The sequence below is a fragment of the Vigna umbellata genome, chromosome 4 (assembly GCF_029865625.1).
Source record: "Vigna umbellata cultivar VRB3 chromosome 4, Vumbellata_1.0, whole genome shotgun sequence".
In the NCBI taxonomy this organism is placed as follows: Eukaryota; Viridiplantae; Streptophyta; class Magnoliopsida; order Fabales; family Fabaceae; genus Vigna; species Vigna umbellata.
In genome coordinates, this window is record NC_142168.1 from 1,420,115 (window position 1) to 1,435,722 (window position 15,608).

Below are 15,608 nucleotides of genomic sequence, written 5' to 3' on the forward strand. Positions count from 1 at the left end.
GAAATTCAGGTACATATTACCCGGGTCCATTTGATCCATAATTCGTGAACTGAACCATGATATTTTTCTCCTAAACCAAATCAAATTAAATCACACGCTTTTAAGATCCCTTGAGAGATTCTCCACGAGAATAAACATTAAAGTTTCAATAGGGAAACTCTCAAGCACTTTTAACTTAAACAGAAATTCCTCATTTAACAAGTCAATTAGTTCTCGGTACGGGAGTACATAATATGATATTTAAACTACTCTTTAATAATTTTCAAACGATAGTTCAAGAAACGTACACAGAAAAGGAGGGGGGAAGTCAGTAAGTTCCAATGAAGAATAACTCATGAATTAGTTTCTAAATTTAACGTTCCGCAGAAAACCGCGATAGAAAGAAAATTTCTGATTCTAATGAACATACATAAAGTGGAAACACTTCTACTGTCAAGAATTTAAGAAAACAAAACCGACAGGAAATGGGAGTGCCAAGTATAATAACAAATATAACACAGTGACAAGGCAATACATAAACACCTAAACATAGTGTGTGCCCAACTCTACAGTGAAACATCCTAAAGTTACCTCACCCAGAAAAAGAGAAGCAAATATTCAAAACCCCTCATGACATGAAAGATATAGCCCTCCACCATAAGCCCATGCGAACAGGAAAAATTATCTGCAATAAACAGAAAGAGTATTTTTTTTCAGCATCAAATTTCAATATGATTAATGAAAAGCAAAATGATGTAAAAAACTCGACTGCACAATAAACAGTGAAAACATTTTAGGAAAAGATGGATTTTTAAAGTTTTAACAGTCGAGATGAAAAAAAAAAATTTAATTTCAGTTTATATTTGAGTAATAACTAAAATCTGCAAAAGGCTTTTTTTGAAAATATTTAAGTTGTTATTTTTCAACAACTATTCTCCCTTTTAATTTTCCATCTCTCTTTCATATTCTCCCTTTTAACTTTCCACAAATACTCTCTTTCATATATTAAAGTCATTTTTTGTCTCATCCAAACAATTATTTTCAATTCACTTTACAACTTTACTCAACAAAAAGTCATTATGTAAACCTCTTCTGGAAATAAGAAACGCTGAAATGTATCATAGTTTCACGCTTCCATTTATGACACTCAAAATGATAAATATATACTTAACAACACCACCATCCAGATGTTAAATCATCTAACAGAAGGAATTTGAGAAGACTTGCGAACATCCTTAAGCAGTAGAGGACCAATTTTAATAAACTATGTGGTTTTCTACCAATACGATGCTCACACAATGTCATCAAGTGAATTCCACTTTTCTTTTCTTTCTTTTTTTTGACCTCATGATCTCTTCATATCAATTACCAAATTCAAATAGCTTTGAGCACACGATGGATCTTCTAAAGTCTAAGACTCTTGATGCTCTTCACTTGCTTCACTTAAATTAAGAAAAAAGCAGTTTACCAAAAGAGCCTTAACTAAAGTGACCAAGTACCTTCAGGGATTTATTTGATCCTTGGATGAAATCCCTACTTTTCCCCCATTTTGACCTACCCTATCCCGCTTCCACTACTAGGTCACAGATCTCCTTTATAACACTTCGTCCAAAGAAGTATTTTCAATACTAGTTCCACAGATTAGGAACTCAATCTACAGTGATGTATCTCCAAATGAGAAAAAACATTATGGCGGTCATTCAGATCGGTTTGGCCCTTCAAAATGAAGTCACATAAATTAACATGACCTAGGCACATTAACTTAATTACTACATCCAATTACACAATCTATGACACTAATGTTTTACCCTGATCTTCAAAAAACAACTGTATTATATCCCAGTAAGTTGTTGAACACCACAACATGTATAGGAGCAGACTCTGAGGCGGAAAATAGGACACTCGTTTTTCTCATGTTAAAACCATTTGATACGGAAGGAAGATAAACCTTCAAACAATAAGGCTTCAATAAGACGGAATTATCAAATACAATTAAGATAGCAGGGGGCATCAGGTTTTCAGCTTAGAGAAGCTTCTTTCTAATCTCATAATTTAGTAAATGAGTGACCATGTTTGCTTTCCTCTGAGAAATATATCAATTCCCAACAAGGTCGTTTTGTATAAGAGACTAAACAAAGCTTTTCATGGATGTTCAGTTAGACACCCAAAATTATTTCCCCTTTAGCTCTAAAATCTTTCAAGTAAATCAAAATAGGCAGTCATTTGAAAATAAGATCACAGAGGAAAGAAGACCCTCATAAAAAGTGAGAAATGCCAACTTATTTTGTTGTACAACACCCAACAGCAAGAAACTGATATCTTTTTTGGTATAAAGATCACCTAAGCAAGTTTTACCTTCACCAACAAAAGGATTTCCATATACACAGCTACGAATCAAACATTATTTTCCAAAGAACAACTCTATTATTGGATAAAAATAATGTGGGACCTGTTAATAAGGAGTAGAACTCACATCGTTTGGTAGAACCCACATGAATCCTACTCAGTAACAACTAATGTTCCTCACGAAAATTTAAAAGCAAATTGAGCCACACAAGCATTATATATAGCAGTTTATGGTAAAGATATCAAAGCACACTTTTACATCATGAATCCTGCATAAAATAATATTAGTTATTGAAGATATCCCGAATCAAATCAATAATGGAATAGAATAGCATACCTAAATTTCTTTCCACAAAAAAAATAAGGCAGGACCTAACTTCATGATGTGTGCTTGTCTGGATGGCTTCGTTTAGCTTTGCGTCGTGCATGGTTATTTCCACTTCGAGAAGGTTTATTCACTTTTTTATCGCTGCAGACAATAAAAGTCATTACTATTAAGTTCCAAATATATGTGTAAAGAGAACATACAGATCAATATAAAGCAAATTAGTGCACAAATTTTGAAAAAGATTAAAGATCGACCAGAACACAGCTGAAAACACTCTAGCCACAAAAATAATGGGTAGAGCCAAAAGAGCCGAGGCCTGCAAAATTGTCAAAATATTAGTCATTTCACCTAATCACTGACAATTTCAGTAATACTTATCAGGACAGAAAATCATTCATTACCGCAAACCATTCTAACTCTTTAGTAGCAAGAGGTCTGGTGAGCTCATGCTTTTTCAGTGTCTCTTGGACAGTGGCTTGGACCTTCATTAAAAAAAAAATCAATACCAAAATGAAAATGCAATTAATCCTAATTTCAATACTAGGCAAAATTTTCAGCATTTATTAATTAAACAATAATTAGAAAAGTCAACAGAACTCTTTAATAATGTAGTAAAATCAGATGAAAAAGTCATTTCAGATCATGGAACTAAAATGAATTTCAGTGAGTATGTCATCAAGATATTAAAATCCTAGCTTTAGGTCAGAATCACATTATGGTAAATGAAAGGAACTTTAGAAACACTTCTAACCAAATCTGTTTTCAGCAACATCACTTCTATGTCTAAATCACAGTACAACCGAGCAAAAGTAAAATGTTTTAGCATGTAACAGTAAAAAGACTATGAAATGAGCAGACCAGTATGAATAAAATTGGCTCAGACCAGTCAATCTGACCAGTTAGACAAAAAACTGGTAGAGTCCAAGGAAGTTTTGGATTGGAAATGCTATTTGAACCAGATCAAAGAAGTATGTACCAGATAGTTTTCTATGGATGACAGTGTGATTAAATTATTTGAACTAATCATGTTGAATTTTAAAACAACACAAAACACTCTATTTTTTAATGATTTTTTATTATAAAATATGAAGCTTCTGTTAGCATGCAAAGTGAATTCTCTTGACTACAGCTCACCCGTCAATATTGTACAATCTCCCAGGTCTGAATTCTTGAATTTTCACGTTGTGTCTAGCACTGTGCACACAGTTACTAATTCAATTTAAATGTTTACTTGATGGGTAGTGTATTATCCTGCTAAGTGAGGAAATTTTGACAGAAGTTTATTTCAAAGTTTCAGTAATAGGACTTCAATCCAAGACACAAGCACTTTAAAATAAATATTATTAATAGAGTAAGATTTTTATTTAACACAAAAACATAATACTTTTAATACAAACTTAAAAAAACTTATATGCACCACTTCATGTGGTTCAAATAGTGATTCAATAGTTTGACCAATGACCCATTAACCTAAAAGCCTTTACTGAGTCAATGATCAGTTTGGTTGATAACATTCGGGCATACCACTCACATTGCCCCCTTAAATGAATAAATATATGTAAAGGAATAATTTCTCCTTTATTTTCTTTAGTTCTATCATACTGAGTCCTGATAATATATATAGGGCTTTAATCTGACTCAAACACCTTTAGTAAATTTCATAAAACCAATACAAATTCTTTCTTTTATTTCTTCACAATTCTGATATGCAAATATATGAAGTTTCCTTTGACTATATTTCTTCCTTTAAAAAAAAAACAATTAAGACTGATTACGGGAATGACCAACTATAAATTTCAAAATACATACTGCCAACCAAAGTTTATATTGCCAATTTTCTCATAAGTAGATACAGTGCAAGAGGAATACAATTAAAAAACAATAATAGCGCCGATATCAACAATAAATAATGGCAAGCAATAAGTTATTGCATATACTTCCTTTCTTTAACAACTAAAAATGATTGAAGGAAAGGACAACTACATGTTTCAAAAGACAGACTGTCCAACCAAAGTTTACATTTTTCAATTTTTTTTTTTAAATACGGTGCAAAAGGAAAACATGTAAAAAAACAATAAAGGTATTTATATCAGCAATAAATAATGATAAATACAATAAGGATTGCACAACTTTTCCAATATTCTAATAAAAGATGAAGACTGAAACCTGGCGATGATATGTAGTAGCTGATTCCAAAAATTTCCCATAACTATGAACAACTTTATTTGTGTAGGGCTTCAAAACCACTTGTACTTTATCAACATGAGGTTTAGCTGCAACAGCAATCTGATCAATGTATGGCTTGCTGAACTTTCTAGCTTCCTGTCAACCAGTAGTCTTAAGAGACACATCTGCAAACAAAACCAACAAAACAAAAGGATGAATTGAAGAGGTTTGTACCTGATAATAAGGATGAACAAATTCTTTTGCCTTGCTTAAATGGGGAGAAATTGTCTTCCTGGTAGCCTCATAACCTTCAACAGTTTTTGTGGTCAATAATTGCAAATGCGGTTCAGCACTTGTTTTCACCACAGACCACTGTTCTTTTACAGCAGGGACCCATTTCTTCAATTGAAAAAGGAGGAAGTGAAAATGAAAACAATTTAGTTTGGCTGGGTATTTAAGAAAATGAAAAGATATTTACAAACGAGGAAGATCGCAAATGGATACCAATTACCATATTATCAGGACGAGGGTTAAAAAGAGACAATTCGGAAAAAAGTCCATATGAACTAAAATTGCAGTATACCACTGGTTAGAAGTGCATGCTTTTTGGCTATTCGTTACACGTAAATAGAAACATGCCCAGCAAAGCATAGCAAAAAACTAAGTAAATGGAGGTCTTACAGTTTTAATGGTTTCCACATGAGGTTCAGCCCACTTTCCAGCTTGTGCCTTTTTATCTAGGGCCTAGAGTAAATAGGAAAGACATTTAAATAAAGAAGCCAATATGACTCGCTTGCAGTGATAAAGAAACAAAATAAAGTGTATTTGTAATAGATTAACATATCAAAAGAAATAACAGAAACAGAAGAATAATAGCCAAAATGAAAACCAATAACATTACCTTTTGAGCAACCTTTTCCCAAACAGGTTTCCCATGTTTGTTCCATTGAGTCTCAACACAAGACTGGTAGAAAAATAAAACTCTCAGAACTGGTGAGGAAGGATGTTCTAACAAAAAACATCAGAGGAGATACAACATAGACTCACCTTACTATGAAGATAGTGTACAGCAAGCCAAGGTGGAAGCCAAGCACCACGTGTCTGATTATAACACCAGTATGAATCAATTCAATGTACGTAATTATAATTATTAATATGATAAAAAATTTCGAGAAAATGAAATGGTTTTCTAATCTATCATTATTTGTAGCAATAGGCAACTGCTGCACACAAAAACAAAAAATGGAAAAATCTAAAATGCTACAATTTAACAATGAAATAGAAAATATTAGATATGAGAAGAAAAATATGGTGAAATCATTACATTACACAATCCATTTCAAAATATTAAGATTATGGACATTCGTTTTGAACTCAAGATTTTAAGTTTTTCATCTTTGAAGTGAATATGGTGAAATCATTACACAAAGCCTTTCAAAATAATAAGATAACGGAAACTCGTTTTGGACTAAAGATTTTATATTTTTCATATTTTGAAGGGTATTTAGACTAGGAGTTCCAGGTCGTGGATATTAAACTGGATCTAAGCAAGGCTAATGGTAGTTTGGCAATTGCTTGGAGCTACATCAAAACCCCACAACATATGTTCAGTCTCACCCTGGTTATCCATGAGTCCGACTTAAACATACTAAGGCTGAGATTTCTATGATTGAATCACATGCTAGTTTGAGTTACAGTGTCCAACAATGGTTAGAGCTTTCTATTGTCCCTTGTTGGTGTTTGGAGTGTTTGTCAAAAAAAAAAAAGGAATGTCTAAGTGCAGCTTGTAAACGTAGCTCTCCATGGTAACCGCACTCAAAGGATCAAATCAAGGATGAATGATGAGATTTTACCTTTTCTATTTTATGAAGTTTAAGTTATTACGAGCTTATGGATTCTGTTCATTAAGCACTGAATTTAATTGAAAAACAATCCATCAGAAACCAGTATTTACATGTACAAGTATTTTCAAATAATATTTTATTTAGTATTTAACATGAACAATTCACTTTTATTTGACCTCCAGTGTTTTTTAGTAAAATATCAATTTAAGAACTCCAGTCCAAGGTAAGAGCCACCATGTTTATCACAAAGCAGTGTACTTAAATGGCTGCTATGGCAGCACAAAATCACCATTACATAGTCGAATTTTGTGGATCGACAATCGCAACTCCTTCTGTCATTGCCATGATTGCATGATGCAGCCTACATCGTCCTGCCATCTCCAACAAGCCTCCACTCAATTGAACTTTAAGTTAATTTTTAATTTTTGTGCATTTATTTTTATTAGCATACACCTTAACTTTTTTATACATACACAATTCATCTTTTCAACTGCTATGCAACTTCAGCTATTTTCTCACGATTTTATCCAATCCAATCAGTAAGCAATAGCAGTGTCACACAAAGACTGAGCCTAAAAGCTAAGCAATGACATCCAATTAATTCATTTATTTTCCTGCATTATTGTTAATAATATGTTGACATTTTCAATAACAACCCTAAAACCTTAACCAACAAATAAACTATTCGCAATTTTGCAAGGCTATAAATAAAATGACAAAGAATTTAAAGATATTCTTCAGTTTCAGATAGAAGGCACAACATCGATAGCTAAAACGGCTATCAAAATTTACAGACGTGTAAGAATGATATAATGATGTAGGTATTAAACTGAATTGGTGAATTATTACCGAACTCAACTCTGCTTCTATGACAGCTGCCTCAAACTTAGCCTTCACCATCTCTTCCTAAACAAGAATATTAGGTGAAAATCAAAAGACTTCAATCAAAAATATCATCAAGCATCCTCCTGCACAACATAGACAAGAAAATCTATGCACTGACATACCTCGGTAACTTTAAGAGCACGCTCCGTTTTCTGAATCTGTGTCCTCTGCTCCTGGTTTATCTTTTGAAGCTGTGAAAAATGTACTTACTCAGGTCACCGCGTCATCCTTAGACAGAATATATTTGAATAACTTGAAAATCGATTACAGTACTGCAGGTAACTAGTGAAAAATAATGACATAATGGTTTTTAATTCGTTTTTTGGATGTAATAGAGGTCAATAGTAATTCTCTTAGATCTAAAATGAGAGTCGGATCAACCTAAAGCCAACAGCAGTAGATATTATTATCATACCAACTAACAAAAAACTAGCAGCTAATGATGATGCTGCAGTAATACACAATACATCAGAGGATGGATGCACGTCAAGCCAAGCATAATCCAAAAGCATGCACCAAAAAAATGAATAGTAAATTCGACATGAAAATAAACAAACAGCAAGGTGCGGCTGCCTGCTGAGCTGACAACGTCAGTTTCTAAGACCTACTGAAGCCTCCAACCAAGAGAATATCCTAATTCACACTTGCTTGTCAATAATAGCATAAAAACTTCTACACCATTAACATCTCAAAGCAAACTCTACGAAAATTTCCAAATTTGAGGAATCAGAACATGCAGCATGTATTAAGTCATAGTGGAAAGCGAAAAGTAGAGATAGGCAGGACTATACATGCAAAAAAAAAAATGGCAGAGAAGTATAGCATGTTGTTCAAAGCTAGAAGAATACAGTTACAATTACAATACAAACGAAGGAGGAAAAAGGAGAATGGCATGTGAAAACCAAAAGGTAGATATGTAGAAAATGGAGATTAACGTATGCCCTTCCCAAGTGAGAATTGAACATGTGAAGGTGCATAAGTTACTCCTAGAACAGATCAATTTTATTACAAGACACATTGATAAGAAGAAGTGAAATGAAAAGGGAATATAACTCAGCGTATGTGTAATTAAAATACTAAAGTATTTACACAAAAATCAACTGTAAATAGTGATTAAGAATTAGTTTCAAGGACAAAACAATAATGAGGTGCACTTAAGGCACATTAGTTAAAACAGAACTGTTGGTAAACGTAAAACTTACATCTTCTAATTTTGAGTTCAAGTCATTAACTTTTTTCTCTAACCCAAGCACTCGAGTTTCCCAGTTCCCTTTCTCCCTGTTTTGTGTTTCTAGTTCCCCTTTAAGCTTGTCCACCTGCATAAAGAATTTCTGAGTCTGCACTATAGAATAATGATCATACAAGACACGTCTACTGGCTGATTTATAAGTAACCTGATTCTGTAGTTCAACAGCCCGTGCATGAGCCTTTCCGACTTGCTCTTCAGCATCCAATGACCCTTTTTTCTGAGAGGAAAAATATTTTTTAAAGTTTTCTAAGTACAATTTATTAACAAAAAAAAAATACTACCAACAATACAATAAAGCATGAGAATGGGATGCTTACACTAACCACCGATACTCAAATTATCATTATTACATGAAGTAACAATACCACATCAATATTAAAAAAAGAAAACATCTGTGTAATGAAGAAAAATTGTAATCCAGGTCTAGTCCCACACCTGGAGAGAAGCAATATCATTCTGCAGGGACTGTATGGTGACCGATTTATCTTGAATAATTTTTTCTTTTCCGGCCACAATTTCGTCCTTCCTCTTCACTTCTTCTGACTTTTCTCTGATTTCAGATTCTTCAAAATAAAATTAAACACGACACATGTTAGTCATAAAAAGAAACCGTAAGAAATCAGCATGTATCCAGATGAAAAAGGGGAGGGAATTATAACTCCTTGAATTCAAATGACATGAAACGAAACCATAAAAAGAAGTCATTACAATCGTAAATCGTTAGCAAGTACGCAAAAAAGGTACTTGTATAAAGATCAATCAACAGCACTCTCATTGACAGCATAAACAAAAACCAGAAATTGCTATTTAAACACAGCGACTGCACCTAATTTAAAACCGTGAGCACGACAACACTACGACTCACAATCATAGCACGGTCCTAATTTAAATTGCAGAGAAACAAAAATCGTAAACGCGGACTTGCTGGTGACCGAAGAGTGCAACTACTAAAATTAAAATCTGGAAATGAAAAAAATCGAGATTAAAAACAGAGTTAGGTTTTCATTTTGCATAGAAGACGAAAACAGACCGAGAATTCGGATCTTAGAATTGAGTTGATCTAATTGGATCTTGAAGGCAGAGGAATCAGGCTCTGCTACGCTTCCGTCGACGGAAACATCAGCCTCGGCCCCGACGATGGCGAAAATTAGGGCTACTGAAAACGCAAAGAAGAAGAGCTTCGTGGGCGCCATCGCAATACAGATTTGCTTTGCCGCCAACAAAGCTTCGGAGAAAAACACACCCTCGTCGGTGTTCTGATATTTATAACACCTTCGTCGTTTACAAGAAGCTTTTCTATTTTGCTTTTCTTTTTCTCTAGAAATAAATAGTAATTGAATATTCATGTTTTTCTTTATTATATAGTATATACTGAATGTTGATGATACATACCCATACACTCTTCACGCTATAATTGAATCGGCAATTGTCAATTATAGAATTTTTATTTAATTTTACAAAAATAGCCTAAAATTAAACCTTTTCTTTTTTTACTCAGTGGTTTAATAAATTTCAGAAAATAAGGAAAAAGGGAAGCACGAGGTGGGCGTGGCGTTGGAGAACCTGATCTGATCTTTTATTTTAAAAGACGATGCGATGTGAACAAGTGGCAACTCAGGCCCACCAAAATCTAATGATTCATCCATAATAATATTGATGCAAGACATGTTTGTTCACAATCGATTAACTTTTTCAATTTTTCCAAAATATAATTAACTTTTTCTATGCTGAATAAATCTTTTAGGACAGTAGTAAAATCAAGTATTTCTCATTAGTGATTTTCATAATTAATTTCACTGTTCCAAACTTTAAATTTATATGGAAAAATAATTTTCTAGAAGATCATAAAAGAGAAATGTGGTTGAGTAGTTGTGTGCTTCGGGTAGGTGAAGACATCGTGGGAGGTTTGAAATGGATTACATCACAGGACCAACAAAAGTAGTTGACTATTAAGAGATTTTGAAAACATGCGAAATAGTGGTAGGGGAGTTTTATAAAAAATATAAATGTTGATTTATCGAGAAGGATTTAATTGGTGAAATCAGAGTCCAATCAGATAAAACTATACTTTGATTCCCAATAATATATATATTATTTAAATAATAATTTGGAAATACTACATTTTACTATTTTCATTGCATTATTTATTATACTATCAGATACTTTATTTTATTTTTTTCGTGTTCGGGATTTTCTTGATAAATTTATTTTACCAAAATACTTTTTTTCTCGAGAAAAAATAGCAAGATTGTTGTCAAGATGTTGTTTTTTTATTATGGAAGTCGATTAACGTTATTGATGGATATTATTTATTAAACTAATGATATTGATATTTTACGAAAGACTGACTGTGACCACATGTGTTGTGTTGTGGGAGTGAAAAGGAGAAAAATTCAATTCTATGGATGGAAACTTGTTTTTGTTTATTCCATAAATGATGAATCGCATGTTCACGTAACAAAGACTATGACTACTCAAGCAACAATATCCAACGGCCAAAAAATATATAAAATTGATTGAAAATGTCATTCAAATGAAAATATAATAAAATAAGTGGCACATGAAAACATTGCCCAAACAAATATTTACAGACATATATGCTGCGAACATGTTGAATTTTTTATTTTTTTCTACGTGAGACGTGTATAAGGAAAAATTGGAGATTAATCAAAATAAAATTATTTAAAATATAAAAAATGTGTATGATTAATTGCAAAGTCATCGAAATTTTACGTCAGATGAAAAATGTCCAAGTTTATATAAAAATTCGCATGTTTAATTTTATATATATATATAGTCCTATGTGTCTTTGTGACATTTCAACAGTGACGATGGTAGTCCGAACACAATGGTTTCACGACATTAAAGTTGAGAAACAAAAATACAGGACATAGTCGATGAACTCACGGCATTTTGTCTTATGATTCTACGTTGTATTTAACTTAAGTCAAAATATACTGTCCTTTGTAATTAACTGAAAAAATCTTATGTTAAAAGTGATAAATATAAAAATTATTTTTACATAAATGAAAAAAATAATACAAGATTTTAATTACTAAAAGGATAAATATATTTTGACATAAATTAAATAGAACTATAAGATTAAATCTTATATGGCTGTTAAAACTAATAAATATAAAATTTATTTTTATATCAATGAAAATTTCAATCAAACCACCTTATGTAAATATATATATATATATATATATATATATATATATATATATATATATTTCCTAAAATAAGTGTTGATCAAATAATAATATGCGAGTTTTAAATCTAATTTAATTTTAAAAAATGGTTTGTAATATTATTATAAAAAGGACCTTTGATATTTTTTGTTATGGATTTAACTTAAACTCGACGTTTTATAAGAAAACGTTGAATTTTACATGGACGTTAATTGACATCGTATTTCACGTGGATCACACATCAATTGATGTCGGTTTGATACTATTTGACCTCGAATTTGTTTTTGTTTTTAAAAAAAATTGTTTTTACAATAATACCACACATGAAATACAGAAAATGATCCCAACGCATCACAAAGTTATATATATCATGGGTTTCAAGTAATTAAAATACTAAACAACAACCAACCAAAATATTAACCTTTTTGAAGGGTTGAAAATGAAAAACACCGAAAGAGAATGAGCACAAGAAGTGGAGAGGGAAAACGTCGCTGTCGAGGTCCGAGAACTCGCGCACAAGAATTGCACCAAAAGTCAATGAAAACAATTTTTAGTCGATGCAAATGAAAGATAATGGTTCCAAACATAATGTAATTTCTACAAAATAATTTAAAAAAGTGTAAAGTGGAAGAAAACTCACTTGAACGATAATGACAAACCAGAAAGCAAGACGAAAAGACAAAAACAACGAGAGAAAAAACGCAAAATGATGCTCACGTTATGGAAGGGATCTGGCGTCGGCCCCCTTCCCAGTTGACGTCAAATTGCTTTAAGACATCGGCTCCCCATTCGCAGTCGATGTTTAAGTTGTAAAAAAAATTAATATTGACATCCAAAATGAGGTATTTTCGCACATTTTTTACGTTCGTGGGTGAAAGGACCGAAGTCTGATTCAAATTAGATGTCAAAGGACCTGTAGACAACATGTAAAATCAATATAACAGTGACTTTTCAGTTTTGTTTGCAGACTTTTTAACATCTGTGAGATACTCTTGGAGTCGAATCTATAATGACATTTTCTTTATAAAACTAACTGTCACCTGTCATTTTTTATGTTAGATTTTTGTTCGTTAAATGTTAAATGTGTGATGTTAAATACTATTTTTACACTAATGTAATTAATATATATATATATATATATATATATATATATATATATATATATGTTTATTTATTTATTTGAAGTTTACCTTAAGTAAAACTTTTAATATTTAATATATTTCGTATATTCATATCCTTCCTCGTTTGTTCTATTTTGGTTATTTTCCTTCTTTCTTGTACTCGTAATATTGAGTATCTCAAAGTTAGAAGGACAAAAGTTCTAAATTTTACCAGTTTTAAATCACAAGAGTATTAATAGAAATGCACGGTGGTTTTAGGTTTCAACTTTTGTAACTAATGAAGTTTTTACGTTCACAATTCAATGTTCAAGTCTATTGATGTTTCAATGAGAGGTCTTTGTTTTACACCAATTATTTATTAATAATTGTGAACTTTTCTAACATATCATACGTCACTCAAGTAAACATATTTTTTAGGATAATGATGTTTTGACAACATTTTTTTGACAATATTTTAATATAATTTATGTATCATTCTATGATTGGTCCAAAATTACTTCACAATTAATAATAATAATAATAATAATCATAAACATCAACATTGATTAATCACATAATGACACGTAGATGATGTTAAAATGCTGTCAAAAAAATATTATCAAATTATCATTGTCCTATTGTAAAATCTCATATTTAATATTATTCTTATATATGTACTAGTATAAGAGGGTGTTTCTTTTACTTTCTACTTGTTTTCCTTCATTTTGTTCACCGTGTTTCTAATTATTTGTCATTGGCATTGCCATTGATTATAAGTTGGATGTAACATCAAGTGTGTGGAGGGTTGATGTGGCTAGTGATTTATCGTTAAAAGCGTAAGTTATTTTTCTTTTGTTATGGCCGAATAAGTTAGCATAAGGGATAAGGGCTAAGGATTGTATACTTTGTGAAGACTTAGTGTTTTTCTTAATAAATAATTATATTGATTAATTTATGTTTCGGTAAATTGGTTGAGGCCGAGATACGCGTACTGAATCTTCACCGCTCCTTCCAGTGATGCTGTTGTTGTCGCGTCTCCTTCTTGTCTCCGACGCTCAAGTAAGAAAAGGGTTATGGAACCTCAGCTCTCAAGAAAGTGATTATAATGTTACCCTAGAATATTATCTAGTGTGTAAAGGGAACGTACTTGGACTTTTGCCCTGTCATTGTATTTATAGGCCAATAAAAATAACCTTACCTCAAAATGTGGTTAGTTACTCATAAATATCTTAACTGCTTAAAATATCAAAAATATTTTATCCAATAAATATCTTACTATACAATTTATAACGGTTATTTAAACTTAAAAAAACTGACAAGGGTTTGAGAAAAAATTAAATATTATATATATATAAAGTTGTATAAAAAAGTAACTTACTAAGTTATTGTCTTTTTCTTTTTATTCCTAATAGTTAGATTTATTGATAAATAAGTATATATAAAGAAACTGGTATATAGTTAGAGAGATTTACATCTCATAAATCACAAGGGAATTCATATAAAAAAGATTATATGATATTATTTTTAATTCAAAATCTAAATTTAATTAATTTCGAAATATAATTAATTTGCTGATTTTTTTTCTTGTATATTTTTCACCTCGTTATCTTAGAAATACAATATTAACAAAACATTGATTTAACTCGTGAGAGATTCACGTTACTTATAATCTAAACTCTTAAAAACTCTTAAAATAACGAGTTCATAATTTTTATTTCTTATTATATATTGTTAAATTTTTCATTTTTACTAAATGTGACGTAAGTTCATACTTTAACACTCTCAATATTTTTTTATTTAACGAGAAACTCCAAAACTTCGTGCTCCACACTTGAATTCCCTACACTAATTTATACTATATATTTTTCTTTCATTCTTACATTTTCATTGTGCCTTAAAAGTTTCAAAAACAAATTGCTCTTTCCCTTTAAACATCTTCTTTCCAAAAATTTAAGGTAGTTAAAAGATAAACTAGGACATCCATTTGAGTGTAACTTCAATAAATTCCTTTCCTTTATATGTATTCCGCGGTTTCATTTACCTTCCCTCAATAAGCTTTTTGGTGTTTTGCTTCATCTCTCTTTAACCTTAATGTATGAAACATTTCAAGGTAAGAAAAATATTTAAGTTAACCAAATGAACGACCAATGAACTATTTTATTATGTGTGAATTTTCTTTATCAACAAAAAATATTATAAAAAATATATATATATATAGTAGAGTAGCATGTGAATCACTAGTTGATATAAATATTTTTATTAATTATACCTTAATAGGAGCAATGGTGGTGATAATAACTGATGGAAATATTGTTTGTGGTTGGCGAAATTATGGAAGTAGCTGAGTTACTTAAATGCCAACGCTAGCCTCAATTTTTGTTTCTTATTTGGTTGGTTCACAAATTCATTACGGAGAGGCCAATACATTTATGCCTCTTATTGCTTCTATACTTTTATTTTTTATTTTTTATTTTTTTTACTTTTTAGTATTATGAAGAATTACTCGAAAACACTTTTGAT

General features: G+C 31.4%; 1 protein-coding gene across 1 annotated transcript; it reads right to left on the minus strand.

Moving 5' to 3' along the window:
- Positions 1–315: 315 nt before the first annotated feature.
- Positions 316–10,158, minus strand: LOC124826131 (uncharacterized). The gene is made up of 15 exons (XM_047298890.2): positions 9,828–10,158; positions 9,233–9,360; positions 8,943–9,014; positions 8,751–8,864; positions 7,671–7,739; positions 7,513–7,569; positions 5,867–5,920; positions 5,721–5,783; positions 5,501–5,563; positions 5,054–5,218; positions 4,820–4,975; positions 3,055–3,135; positions 2,908–2,969; positions 2,663–2,794; positions 316–664 (listed from the first exon to the last, which is right to left on the minus strand). The coding sequence occupies exons 1-14, from the start codon at positions 10,141–10,143 to the stop codon at positions 2,704–2,706; spliced, it is 1,491 nt and encodes a 496-aa protein (XP_047154846.2). The 5' UTR covers positions 10,144–10,158; the 3' UTR covers positions 316–664; positions 2,663–2,703.
- Between the last annotated feature and the right edge of the window lie 5,450 nt (positions 10,159–15,608).

Excerpts from the sequence above, each read along its gene's own strand:
- LOC124826131 (XM_047298890.2), bottom strand. The coding sequence starts at position 10,143 with ATGAATATTCAATTACTATTTATTTCTAGAGAAAAAGAAAAGCAAAAT. Across the intron at positions 3,136-4,819 it reads CTACTACATATCATCGCCAG|GTCCAAGCCACTGTCCAAGA; the intron begins GTTTCAGTCTTC and ends TTTTTAATGAAG. Across the intron at positions 2,970-3,054 it reads AAGAGTTAGAATGGTTTGCG|GCCTCGGCTCTTTTGGCTCT; the intron begins GTAATGAATGAT and ends ACAATTTTGCAG.